This window comes from Schistocerca serialis, chromosome 4 (genome assembly GCF_023864345.2).
Source record: "Schistocerca serialis cubense isolate TAMUIC-IGC-003099 chromosome 4, iqSchSeri2.2, whole genome shotgun sequence".
Lineage (NCBI taxonomy): Eukaryota > Metazoa > Arthropoda > Insecta > Orthoptera > Acrididae > Schistocerca > Schistocerca serialis.
In genome coordinates, this window is record NC_064641.1 from 20,917,439 (window position 1) to 20,930,749 (window position 13,311).

Genomic DNA, 13,311 nt, shown 5'->3' on the forward strand with positions numbered 1-13,311 from the left:
CATGACATGGGAGCAGTCAGAGAGTGCGATGGGAATCTAAGTCTCAGGCGGTGGGTGACTGGGGGGCCGGTACAAACGTGTTTGTTGAAAATGTATGCGAACCCGGCTAGTGAAATCTGGCGAGGGGGTAAGATCCTCACTAACCTGGGGAAGAATAAGTTCTCGGCAAAAACAAATTCAGATATAGTCCCCTGTAGGTCAGGTTTATAGGTCGAGCGTAGACCAATAGCACCCACAGGAGAGCTTCCGACCAGAGACAATCGTGGCATCTTGAGGGTGCAGTGCCATCTCTCCACCAACCCATTGCTTTGTGGGTGATAGGTGGTAGTGTGTATTTTTTTAATACCGCATATATTGTAGAAGATGGCGGAAATGAAGGATTCTAACTGTCGACCCTGATCAGTGGTGATAGTGGTCGGGTACCCGAAACGAGCGATCCACAAGCCAGTGAAAGTCTTGGCTAATCTCGGCAGTAATGTTAGGGAGAGGGGCAGCCTTGACCCAGTGAGACAAATGGTCGATAGTTGATAAGATATATCTATGACACTCTGAAGAAGGAAGAGGCCCAATCAGATCAATATGTATGTGACGGAATCGATCTGCGGGAATGTCGAACTTGCCCAAAGGCGGGGAGGTGTGGCGGCTGATCTCGTTGTGCTGGCAAGCAACGCAGCTGCATGCCCAGGTTTGACAGTCCTGTTTGATATTCTTCCAAACAAAACGTTCTGACACGGGACGTGTGGTGGCTCGAACGCCAGGGTGGGCTAGGTTACGCAGGGCGTCGAAAACCTGTTGGCGCAGCCTGGGTGGGAGCAAAGGGCTTAGGGTGCTGGTCGAAGAATTACACCACAACTTGTCAGAAATGCCAGTAAATTTAGCCTTTGTGAAAACAAGTGATGTTTGTGGGTCTCGTAGGAGAGCTTGAGAATCTTCGTCAGAAGCCTGGAGGGAGGCCAGATTGGAAAGATCAATGATGCAGGAAACAGTACTGATCCATGAGAAGAAATCAAGAAATCTGCAGCAAATTTATCCGCACCCTTGATGTAACTGACGTCCATTGTGGATCAAGAAACCAGGTCAAAGTGGCAGTAACGTCAATGGTGTGGGTCCTCAGGTGGGTTGCAGAATGCTTCTGCCAGTGGTTTGTGAGGACGAAAAACGAACGTCCCTCGACATCAGGGCAGAAATGTTTGATTGCCTCGTAAACAGCAAGGAGCACACTACCAGATGCAGAATATTTTCTCTGAGCTGTAGATAGTTTCTTGGAGAAGAAATGAAAGGGAGAAACCACATCACCCTTGCGTTGTTGCAACGCTGCCCCCACTGCGATGTCACTGGCATCCTTAGTGATGAATAACTCGGCCGAGGGGTCAGTGTGGGTGAGTGTCACAGCTTGAGCTAAAGAAGTCTTCAGAGCCTTGAAGGCCTCTAGCATCGGAGCAGCCCAAGAGACGGGTTTGATACAGGAAGTTTGTTTGCCTGATAGCACATCAGTCAGGTGTGCCTGAACAGCGGCGGCAGAAGGCAGATGGCGATGATAGTAATTGATGGTGCCGAGGAAATGGCGTACCTCTTTGTAAGTAGCCGGGGGCGGCAGAGACATGATGGCCTGCACAAGAGATTTGGGAGGCTGTATTCCGTCAGCGGAGACGGTGTAACCTAGCAAGGAGACTGATGCCTGGCGCAACTGAAACTTGTCTTTGTTGACCTTGACACTGTTGGAGTTCAAGGTCTGGAGGACCGTAGACAGATGATTTTCGTGTTCCTCCACTGAGCTGCTGAAGACAAGAATGTCATCCAGATAAGCAAAGCAAAACTCGAACTGTCACAAGATAGAGTCAATTAAACGTTGCTACATTTGCGCTGTGTTCTTTAGGCCAAACGGCATGAAGTGGTATTGGAATAAACCGAGCAGCATGATAATAGCCATCTTAGGAATGTCTTCCGGCGCCACAGGAATCTGGTGGTAAGCGTGTTTACAGTCAGTAACCCTGAAAACTGTGGCGCCTGATAACATGAATGAAATCATTGATGTTCGTCACTGAGTAATTGTCCATGACGGTATGAGTGTTTAAGCATCTGTAATCACCACACATTCAAAAAGATCCGTCATGTTTGGGGACGAGGTGGATTGGTGAAGACCAGTTGCTATCTGAAGGTTGCAGAACACCTGCCGCCGAAAGTTCATTAATCTGCTTCTGGGCACGTGCAACTTGATAGGGTTGAGGCATTGGACCTTATGCCTAATAGGAGAGCTGGCAGTGGTAACTATTTTGTGTGTCGTTTCATCAGTGATGGAAGAAACTGAGAACTGCACATGAGATTGGTTAACGTCCTGGCGCCGAGTCTTCAGACGAGTAGGGTGCGACGAGCGTAGCCATTAGCGCGAGTGGGGAAAAGGTAACACGAAAGTCACATGTCTCTTACGGGAGCTCGGCCAAGCAATCTCGTTTAGGTGGCGGCACCATGGACTGCAGTTGCAGAAGCGAGGTACGAGCCGTGAATAGCTCGCTGCAAGTGATTGCGATGCGTTGTTTCAGCTTCTCATTGTCCTGGTGGAGTTGCGTCGCCAAGTCATATGCGGAGGGGGTGGGTGCGCGCGCAGTGCCAAGCGAAGGGGAACGGACGGTGACTGTCCGCTGTTAACCTTGCACTGGACAACCGGCGTGGGCGAGAACAGCACTGGCGTCGCACATGGGGTCACAATGGCCGCTGGGTCATGTGGCCGGTGAGTGAGAGAGGGGGAATGTTTATCAACACGCGTGGTAGCTGTCCGAGAGGTGGGCATGGTCGTGACGTGCGTGCAACTGTCATTAGCAGCACTGTTTGAAACACACAGCACTGGATGAGGCAAGCGCGACGAGGGGGTTGGAACGTCACTCGCAAGTAAAGTTTGTGGACTAACCTGGTGAGAGTTCGAGCTAGGCTCAGCCGAGCAATCTTGTTTAGGTGGCGGTGCTGTGGACTGCAGTTGCAGAAGCGAGGTACGAGCCACAAAGAGCTCGCTGTAAGTGAATGCAATGTGCTGTTTCAGCTTCTTGTTGTCCTTGTGGAGTTGCGTCACCGAGTCGTATTCTGACAGTAGGTCGGTAACGCAGGCCACAATGTTGCCCACGGGGGTGGAGCACCCGCGTATGATATTGTATGTTGCAGTGGAAACAGAGCGTTGAACATAGGTGCGGGTACATGGTGTGTGAATGTTCTTAGGATGGTGGAACACTGAACCCTGTACAACTTTCGGGGATAGTTCGTAATGAGACAAAAAATCCATACCGAGGATTGGTTCATCGATGTCGGCAATTTAGAATGTCCATGGAAAACGTAGAGAAAGAGGTGGAGTCACTGTAGCCTTTACTGAGCCTGAGGTAGGTAATGTCGACGCATTGACAGCTCGTAGAAGTGACTTTGTCTGTGAAGAAGTGGGTGGAGCCATCGAAGTAGGTATGATCGACATGTCAGCACCAGTGTCAACCAGAAAAGTTAGACCTGATGCAATGTCAGTCACACAGAGATGACCACTCGGCTGGGCGTACGAGTGAACAGAGTGTAATGTAAGAGGACGCCCGTTAGGTTCCCCACAGGACTCGGCGTCTCTTAGTTCCTGCAGTCGGCATTTGGGTGTTGGCATGGCAACCTGCACTTCTTGGCATCGTCGCCGAACACTTTGTTGTACCAGCAGAAAGGGTGAGGAGGAGGTGGAGACTGTGACAGTGGTGGCGGCTTGCCCTCGTTGATTTTTTCTGATAAATAGACCGGTATGTAAGGTGCATGGGCGATCCTGGAGTGCTCGGACAGCAGAGAGAGTGAGCCGATGCTGCCAGGAGAAGTAGATAAGGTGACGGCGGAGTGAGCCCTGCCTCTGCCGGCTGAAGGTCAGTATGCAGGGGCGGTTGTGCCGATGAACGGTGTGGAATGAACTGGCTGATATTGCTACAGTATCGAATACAACTGGTCAGCGATGCGTAGGCGGGAGCCGATGGACTTGAACGAGTGTGGTAACAGATGGATCTGTAGGTCGGTAGGTAGTTTGGCAGACCACACAGCCCGTAGCATGGCTTCAGGCATGGTATGCTCGTTCACGAGCAATCAAAGGTGGTGCCACAGTTGTGAGGGGGTGTGTTCCCTCAGGTGCTCCTTGTAGAGAATCTTGATTATTAACTCTTGTGGCAAGCAGGCATGTCGTTCCATTATAGCCTTCTTTGCAAACTCGTATTTTGGTGCAGGCGGCAGCGAAAGGAGCAGGTCACAAATCAAATCCGAGTGGTCGTGGAGGTGTGTGACAAGGCAGAGAAACTTTGAGTTGTCGTCAGACACATGATGTAACTCGAATAGATGCTCGACGAGGGTGAACCAAGATGCTGGGTTGTCCTTGTATAAGGGCGGTAGCTTGGGCAGGCGGCCAGGAGGGGGTGATGATGGCGTCATCGGTGTCTCCTGGGTTAGTGGCTGAACTGAGGTTAAGTCAGAGGCCGGCACGGTAGGCCCGGATTTAAACCAGGCGAGCGAATCCATAGTAGCTTGACCTTGCGTGTCAACTGTGATACATCAGTTGCTTATGCTTTTCAAAGAGAAACAAAGTATGAAAACAGAAACAACGTGAAAGAATCTGATTAACTAAGTACAAGTAAAAAGATCCATATAGAAGGGATGGATAATTTCAAGCAGTTTTATGTAGTGGGCAAAAGTGTCTGCTATGTTACAACAGAAATAATTTTTACTACATGAGAATTTTAGGTTTTGTTAAAAATGGTCTTCCCTTCAAAGTAACCAATTAAGTATATAGGGTGTCCCAGGAGGAATGGTCAATATTCAGTGATATGACAGGGATTATCATTCAATACAAAAAGTCAAGTAAATATGAGCTCTAAAATGCATACTGTAAAGAGCTATGATCACTTGTTCAGTAGTAGAGATGTGTTTCACAGCAGCAAGGATGATGAACAAGTGTTCTTGCTCTTATGGTATGCATTTTAGAGCTCATGTTTACCAGACAATTTTTTTTTGTTTCGGTCCATAGTATGTCCACTCAAATTATGGAAATCAAAGAGGTTGCATTAAGAGAGATTTGTTTCACAGTATCAAAGATGAAGAAGTGCTCATAGTTCTTAAGATACGCATTTTACAGCCCATGTTGACTAGACATTTTTGCTTCGAATGATTGTTCCCGTCATATCACCGAATATTAAGCATTCCTCCTTAGACACCCCATATATCGAGTGGTTGCAGTCAGTCTTGGATTTATAATAAGATCAGTGAGTTTAATAGAATTATATCACAACCTTACCTCACCAATTGTATCTTTTCCATATCCCATTACCAGTTTTTCATACTCTGGCCCTCCACATCTCTCCTGTGTAGTACCTATTTCCCCTCAACTTTCCTGCCAGGAGTCTCCTAAACTGCTTCAACCACCTGAAAAGGGTACAACAATGTGCTTTCAACTTGCTTCATGAAATACAATTTTGGTAAACATTTTTGGAAACTGTGACTTCGTAGCAGCTGAGGAGAGCTCCGCCTATCATCCTCCAAGGAAGCCATGGGTCTGAAGATGGTTATATAAATATAACGGAAACCAGTCACCTATGTTATTGAGACATAAGTGTTGGGATCAAGACTGAACTTTAGTTAAAATATAATTGCTTCATGAAATATTACAAAGATGAAACTCTTGCAGTTGATCACATACCAATAATTTTGTTTCCAGATCCAGCAAAATATGAAGTCCAGCTGAAGATTGATAACTTGAATGTTGAGGATATGTTTGATGAACTTAGAATGAACAGACTCTTAGATGTATTTCGAAATAATCTGTGGCCACAGAGCCATGCTGATTTATATGTAACATTCCTTGAATCAGCTGTGCAGCTGGGAGCCAGATTACCTTTGAGCCCAAATGAGAGGGAGGGGTAAGTTGAATATTTTGAACTTTAGCTAAGAGTTATCTTCATTAAGAATTTATTGTAGCACATAGTGTCAATGGCAGAACCTTCTCTTCCCATGCTATCTATAAAGTAACACTCACTTCTTGGCAGACAGCAGCTGAGATATGTTAAAAGTTTGGCCATCGCAGTCCATGTGGTGTGTCAAGTAAGGTATGAGCAAGCACAAATAACTATTGAGTGGAGCTGGAGGCAAGTGGACACTTGGAGTTTGGATTTTCATAGTCACCATATAAAAATGCTCAGCAAATGCCATGGTTTCCCATGATCACACAAAGCCAATAGCAGACTTCATGTCCAACATGAAAAAAAAAAAACCCTTTCTCAGAAGTAGAGTCTGTGTAAGGTACCTGTGTTGGCATTCATTTTGATAGGTTCATGATTTGTCCTCTCGGTGGCTAACTGATTGACGGAATGACAGATCTTGAGATAAGTGATCACTGGGGACCTAAAAAACTCATATTTTTGATAAAAGTGAATTCTGCCGTAAAAGGCAAGATCACCTAATAAATGATATTGCATAGTGAATTGTAGATTAGTGGGAAAGCTTCATATGCCAATCTATCAAATAAGATGGAACAAAGTAGAAATTATGATAATGATGGTGATGATGATGATGATGATGATGATGATGATGATGATGATGTATCTAGAAGATCTATTGTATCAGAGATAGTGTGGAATAGCTTATCTCCTACTTAAAAGTATCGAATATGTAACCAATTTTCAGTTACCGTATTGCACATCATCTGCCAAAGCCCAATTTGGAGAAATAATGTGTGTGACAATATGTCTGCAAACTAAAAAGTGCATAATTGTAACAGCTTATCAGTGAGCTCACTTGAAGCTCTGTTGCCAGGCCAGTTGTGGGTGGTTGAATGTTTGTATAAGGTACAGACTGCATAATGCAACATATGACTCAGTGGGGGGATCTAGCATCTTAAACCAATGAAACATGTGCATTTGACTGCTAGGTGAAGTTTAAAAGTTGGTACATTGTGCGCAGTGTAACTTGGTGGTTTAGATGGTGGTTGTTTCAAACTATGGTTGTATAGGCACAGATAGAGGTCAGACCTGAACTACCTTGCTCATAACATTGTCAACCCCAGTAAGCAAATGCATGGTAGCCTCTACCAAAAGCTTTATGTTGTGCATTGCCCTTTGTTTTGTTTTCTTATTTTGAAATGAGTGAAGAGACTAATCCTGGTCCATTATGGAGTTCAGTTACAATGCTCACAACACCAGAAGGGATCGGCTATCTCTCTGACTACATATCATTTCTGCTTTTGCTTAAAAAGAGAAAGCAGGTTTAGGCTGGGGCTGCCCTGCAAGAGGGAGCGGGGTGGCTTGTTTCCCCACATGGTTCCCTCCCCTCTGGCATTCATAATTCTAGTTTGTTTACACTCGCCACTGATTGTCAGTTTATAGTGTTTGCACTCTGCTCTGTAGCAACCAGAAAACAAAATCTGTCAGTGTATTTTGACCCACTGAAAATCTTCCCCTAACAAGCAAAAAGAATTATTGCAATTTCTGTTTCTACACTCAGGAGTTATACTCTGCATGACAGTTTCTTGCACACATGCACAGTGTGTCCATTCCATGTGAGTTCATGGTCTATTACAAACGCAGCAGTTTCACAGGTTCTACATTTTCCAGGTATGAATGTTGGCAGAGTCTGCTTACCAAATGAGTACACTGGGTGTTGTCTGCATTTATGATGAAAATATTTACAGGCAAAACTCAGCATACCAGTATGTCATGCAGCCTCAGAAAACAAACGTATCTGAACAATGTAGAAGCTGTGAAACTGCTGGGTTTTGTAATATACCACAGACTCACATGGAATAGACACACTGAGCAAGTATGCAAGAAACTGTCTTATGTAGTGTTCCTCCCAAGGAAATTAAGAAGCGTAATTGCTGACCAGTATCTGTTAACTGCATATTGTGCCCTCTTCCATAGTGAAAGTGGCGATTCAGCACTTGTCTCCAAGCACAGGGACATCCTGGCATCCATCCTACCCAAGGAGGTTAAAATAGTCACTAACCTCCTTGACAGAACAGATTCTGACCCAACCTATCCTAACATCCTTGATCCCACCAAAAATGCAATGATTGAGATCAGAGACACTGTGACCAAGCTATTGTCCAATGTAATCCTGTTTAGTCCCCCTTAAACATCCCAACAACCACCACCACCACCAATGTAATCTGGCAAACCTCTGTTGGCACGACTGTGACTGGACCAGTGCCCAGAATGCCCAGTGGGAAAGAGGGACCTGTGTTTTCTGACAAACACTGTGGCTGTAAGCTTTCGTGTAAGTGTCTTTTAACTGTGGCTGTCTGCGACTTAATGTGTCATCTTTACAGTAAGTAGCAATCTATCTTCTCGCACATTGTTAACACATTTACAACATCTGTGTACTTGTTAATACATCTGTGTAGATGTTTGCATATCTGTGTGGGTATAAGTATATCATAGGCTGTCTGATTTTAGTGCAATAATTATAAATATTTCTGTGGGCTCGGGCGTCATTAGTGTGGCGTAGTGGTTAGCATTGCTACCAGGCCTCAAAACCTAGGAATGTCACAGCATAACCACACTCAAGTCCAAATCCAAAAGTTGGATCATCAGTGTAATATAACACTACAAGCACATTTATGAATAACAACAACACAGGGCCAGAACACAACTGATCTTGTGGATGGAGAGTGCAGTTATTTATAAAATTTGTAAATATTATAGAAATGATAAATAAGAAATAACAAATAATTGCTGGTGGTTGGGTCTCATCAGATCATAGTTCCTCATATTCAATAATCTGTTCATAAACTGTAATCCTCATTTGGTCATTTCCTCATTCTTCAAAGCTTCTGTTGTTTTCATCTATGATGTATCTTCCTTCTGTTGAGCAGCAGTGTTGTTTGGTGCTGCAGTGACTTAACTTAGATTTCCCTCATGGTACTGTGTTCTACCAAAGGAGTCCTTCTAATGCAATCAGTGTCTTTCTGTTTGCATCCAGTTTTGCATACCACTGTGACATTATACTCCTGAAGCCTCAGTGTCTATCTCACCAATTGACCCATCGGGTCCTTCAGGCTAGTCAGCCAGCATATTGAATTTAATTAATGAAAGGAGAAAATGCAAAAGTGCAGTAAATGAAGCAGGCAAAAAGGAATACAAATGTCTCAAAAATGAGATCGACAGGAAGTGCAAAATGGCTAAGCAGCAATGGCTAGAGGACAAATGTAAGGATGTAGAGGTAAGATAGATACTGCCTACAGGAAAATTAAAGACACCTTTGGAGAAAAGAGAACCACTTGCATGAATATCAAGAGCTCAGATGGAAACCCAGTTCTAAGCAAAGAAGGGAAAACAGAAAGATGGAAGGAGTATAAGAGGTTCTATACAAGGGCGATGTTCTTGAGGCCAATATTATGGAAATGGAAGAGGATGTAGATGAAGATGAAATGGGAGATATGATACTACGTGAAGAGTTTGACAGAGCACTGAAAGACCTACGTCAAAACAAGGCCCCGTGAGTAGACAGCATTCCATTAAAACTACTGATAGCCTTGGGAGAGCCAGCCCTGACAAAACTCTACCATCTGGTGAGCAAGATGTATGAGACAGGTGAAATACTCTCATACTTCAAGAAGAATATAATAATTCCAGTCCCAAAGAAAGCAGGTTTGACAGATGTGAAAATTACTGCACTATCAGTTTACTAAATCATGGCTGCAAAAAAACTAACATGAGTTCTGTAAAGGCGAATGGAAAAACTGGTAGAAACTGACCTCAGGGCAGATCAGTTTGGATTCTGTAGAAATTTTAGAACACGTGAGACAATACTGACCCTACAACTTATCTTAGAAGGTGGTTAAGTAAAGGCAAACCTACGTTTCTAGCATTTGGAGACTTAGAGAAATCTTTTGACAATGTTGACAGGAATACTCTCTTTCAAATTTTGAAAGTGGCAGGGGTAAAATACAGGGAGCGAAAGGCTATTTACAATTTGTACAGAAACCAGATGGCAGTTATAAGAGTCGAGGGACATGAAAGAGAAGCAGTGGTTGGAAAGGGAGTGAGACAGGGTTGTAGCCTATCCTCGATGTTATTCAATCTGTATATTGAGCAAGCAGTGAAGGAAACAAAAGATAAATTCAGAATAGGAATTAAAATCCATGGAGAAGAAATAAAAACTTTGAGGTTCGCCGATGACATTGTAATACTGTCAGAGACAGCAATAGACCTGGAAGAGCAGCTGAATGGAATGGACAGTGTCTTGAAGGGAGGATATAAGATGAACATCAACAAAAGCAAAACGAGGATAATGGAATGTAGTTGAATTAAATCTGGTGATGCTGAGGGAATTAAATTAGGAAATAAGACACTTAAAGTAATAGATGAGTTTTGCTATTTGGGGAGCAAAATAACTGGTGATGGTCAAAGTGGAGAGGGTATAAAATGTAGATTGGCAATGGCAAGGAAAGTTTTTCTGAAGAAGAGAAATTTGTTAACATCGAATATAGATTTAAGTGTCAGGAAGTCGTTTCTGAAAGTATTTGTATGGAGTGTAGCCATGTATAGAAGTGAAACGTAGACGATAAATAGTTTAGACAAGAAGAGAATAGAAGCTTTTGAAATGTGGTGCTACAGAAGAATGCTGAAGATTAGATGGGTAGATCACATAACTAATGAGGAGGTATTGAATAGAATTGGAGAGAAGGGAAATTTGTGGTACAACGTGACTAGAAGAAGGGATCGGTTGGTAGGGCATATTCTGAGGCATCAAGGGATCGCCAATTTAGTATTGGAGGGCAGCGTGTAGGGTAAAAATCATAGAGGGAGACCAAGATATGAATACACTAAGCAGATTCAGAAGGATGTAGGTTGCAGTAGGTACTGGGAGGTGAAGAAGCTTGCACAGGAGAGAGTAGCATGGAGAGCTGCATCAAACCAGTCTCTGGACTGAAAACCACAACAACAACAACTAAAACTAAGCACAAAATTAGATTTGGTGCCATATTCTTTAAAACTAATGGCCAAACTTCCTGTTTTATGAAAATGCAGATTATACTCACATATGTTAATGGTAATTAGTTAAGAACAAAATGAATTTTAAGGATGCAGATGGCAAAACAAGAGGGGAAGCAAAATTATCTCAGCTTGTTTTGTCACAAACTTTATATTATACATTACTTTTTTCCTTTTATCATTATTTATTATTATTCGTGGACATTATTGTTATTTTTTCACCACATAACCAGATAGGTGTAAATAAAGAGTGTTGTTAATTGATCCAGTGTGTTTACTGTAGTAGTATTTCCATGCACTGAAATCGTTTACTGTAATACAGTACATATGTACTTATTCATTCATTTAAATCTACTCTTGTTTCATCATGAATCACTGCCGCTACTTATGTGAGTTTTTAATCCCTGATGTGTCGCTGGAGCCATTGTGGTCAGCCAGACACCAAGGTGGGAAGTGGCACTTCGTCGTCCACTGTTGTTGGCCATTGCATGGGGGATGCCGGTCGTTCATGTTCTGTTGACGTAGATGGTGACGACAAATGTGATGTGGAGCTGGTGGAAAGATCTTCCAGGGCCCACCTCAGCTTCATACGGTTGATGGCCAGCGTTGTCTGTTTGCCGTTGATCTTGATTCGAAAACTGTTGTCGCTGTGGCTGATGACTCAGTATGGGGCCTTGTAGGAGGAGTGTAGGTCGGAGCATGTCGTCATGCAGCATGATGATTTGCGTCGTGGCCAGTGCCTTGTGTACGAAGTTTTAGGTGGTGCTGTGTGGGGCCTTGGTGGTGGAATGGTGATGCACTGAATTCTTCTGTGTACTGCTTGTAGTAGTACTGGTAATGGTTGTGGGCTGTTGTCCATGCCTCCTCAGATGTTAAGTCCCATAGTGCTCAGAGCTATTTGAACCATTTTTGTTGTCCATGGGTGGTGTGAAAAGGTCTGCCATTAGTGTGTCCCTCTGTATAGCAATTCAACAATTGACACCTATAGATTCTCTTTAGCAGCAGTGCACACCCCTAGAAAGACCCAAGGGATTGCTTCTGCCCATTCACCGCTGTGATACGTGAGTGCTGCTTTCATTGTGCTATGCTACCTCTCGACAAGACCATTACCCTGCGAGTGGTCTGCTGTCATACGCCAGTGGTCAGTGCCACACATGTTGCATAATGCTTTAGTGAGGCCTCTAACTGTTGTCCTTAGTCCACCATTATTGTGAGTGGTCAGTTGAACTGGACAAGCCATGTATGCACATGTGCCATAGCTGTGGCTTCTGCTGTAATGTCGGTCAGCAGAGTCGCTTCAACCTGTCGTGTTATATGATCAGCCTAGGAGAGGATGTATTTTTGTCCTGATGATTCCACTAAAGGGCCGATAAGGTCCAATTGAATGTGACAAAATCGTCCCCACAGAACTGTGAAATGACCTATTGGCAGTTACGCCTGACAGCCGACTTTGCTTTGTAGACGAGCAGTGCACACGTGTGTCCATAGCTTTGTGTCTCTAATGTTTGGCCATATGAAGCAGTTAGTGACAAGCTTGAGATAGTCCTGTTGAAGCGATATGGTATTGATCCATGAGAGGTAGTCTGCTCTGTGTTATCTGCTCCCCGTAAACCCCATAATTACAGTCGTCCATAGTAGACTGAGAATTATAGTCCATGTATCTAAATTGTCTCAGAGTAACTTGTGTTGACAGATGTCGAATCACATCCATGCGTAGCATATGGTCTGTATAAATCACAACCCCTCACCCATCAGTATCTTCATTGAAATAGCGGATGGCTTCATTTATTGCTAAAAGTTCTTGTCAAATACAGAGTACTTTTGGGCTTTTGATAGCTTGTTGGAGAAAGACTGAAGTGGTTGCACTTACTTGTTGGTGATTTGTTGGAGTACTGCCCCTATTGCTATCTCGCTGATGTCGGTAGTGATTGTAAGAGGCGCACCCAACACCTGGTGCGCTAAAGCCACTGCTGAAACCAAACTGTTGCCCGAACGTGCAAAGACCACTTGCATGTCTTCAAACCATGTGAGCAAGCAATGTCTGTGGGTGTTTTATCCTATTAATGCATCAGTGAGGGGAACCTGGATGTCTGCTGCATGTGGGATATTTCTCTGGTAAAAAATTAAGATTCTTAGATACCACCAGAGGTCATGGAATGTTTGTGGTCACGGAAGATTTCATATGAGCATCAACCAGTCATCTGTCAGTCATATTCCTGAAGCGGAGACAGTTTGTCGTAGAAATGTGACTTTGTTTCTGGAAAAGCTGTAGTTTGTCCTTGTTGATTTTGATCTAAGGCACCAAGGACTTGTTTGAGGTGCCTGTCATGTGCTT

General features: G+C 43.9%; 1 protein-coding gene across 2 annotated transcripts in view; it reads left to right on the forward strand.

The window, feature by feature from the left end:
- Window positions 1-13,311, forward strand: part of LOC126475075 (epsilon-sarcoglycan) — a 106,502-nt gene that overhangs the window by 45,320 nt on the left and 47,871 nt on the right. For both annotated transcript variants that reach the window (XM_050102635.1, XM_050102636.1), the window contains exon 4: window positions 5,705-5,906. In XM_050102635.1, coding sequence (XP_049958592.1) covers window positions 5,705-5,906 — 202 coding nt within the window. The remainder of the gene's footprint in view (window positions 1-5,704; window positions 5,907-13,311) is intronic.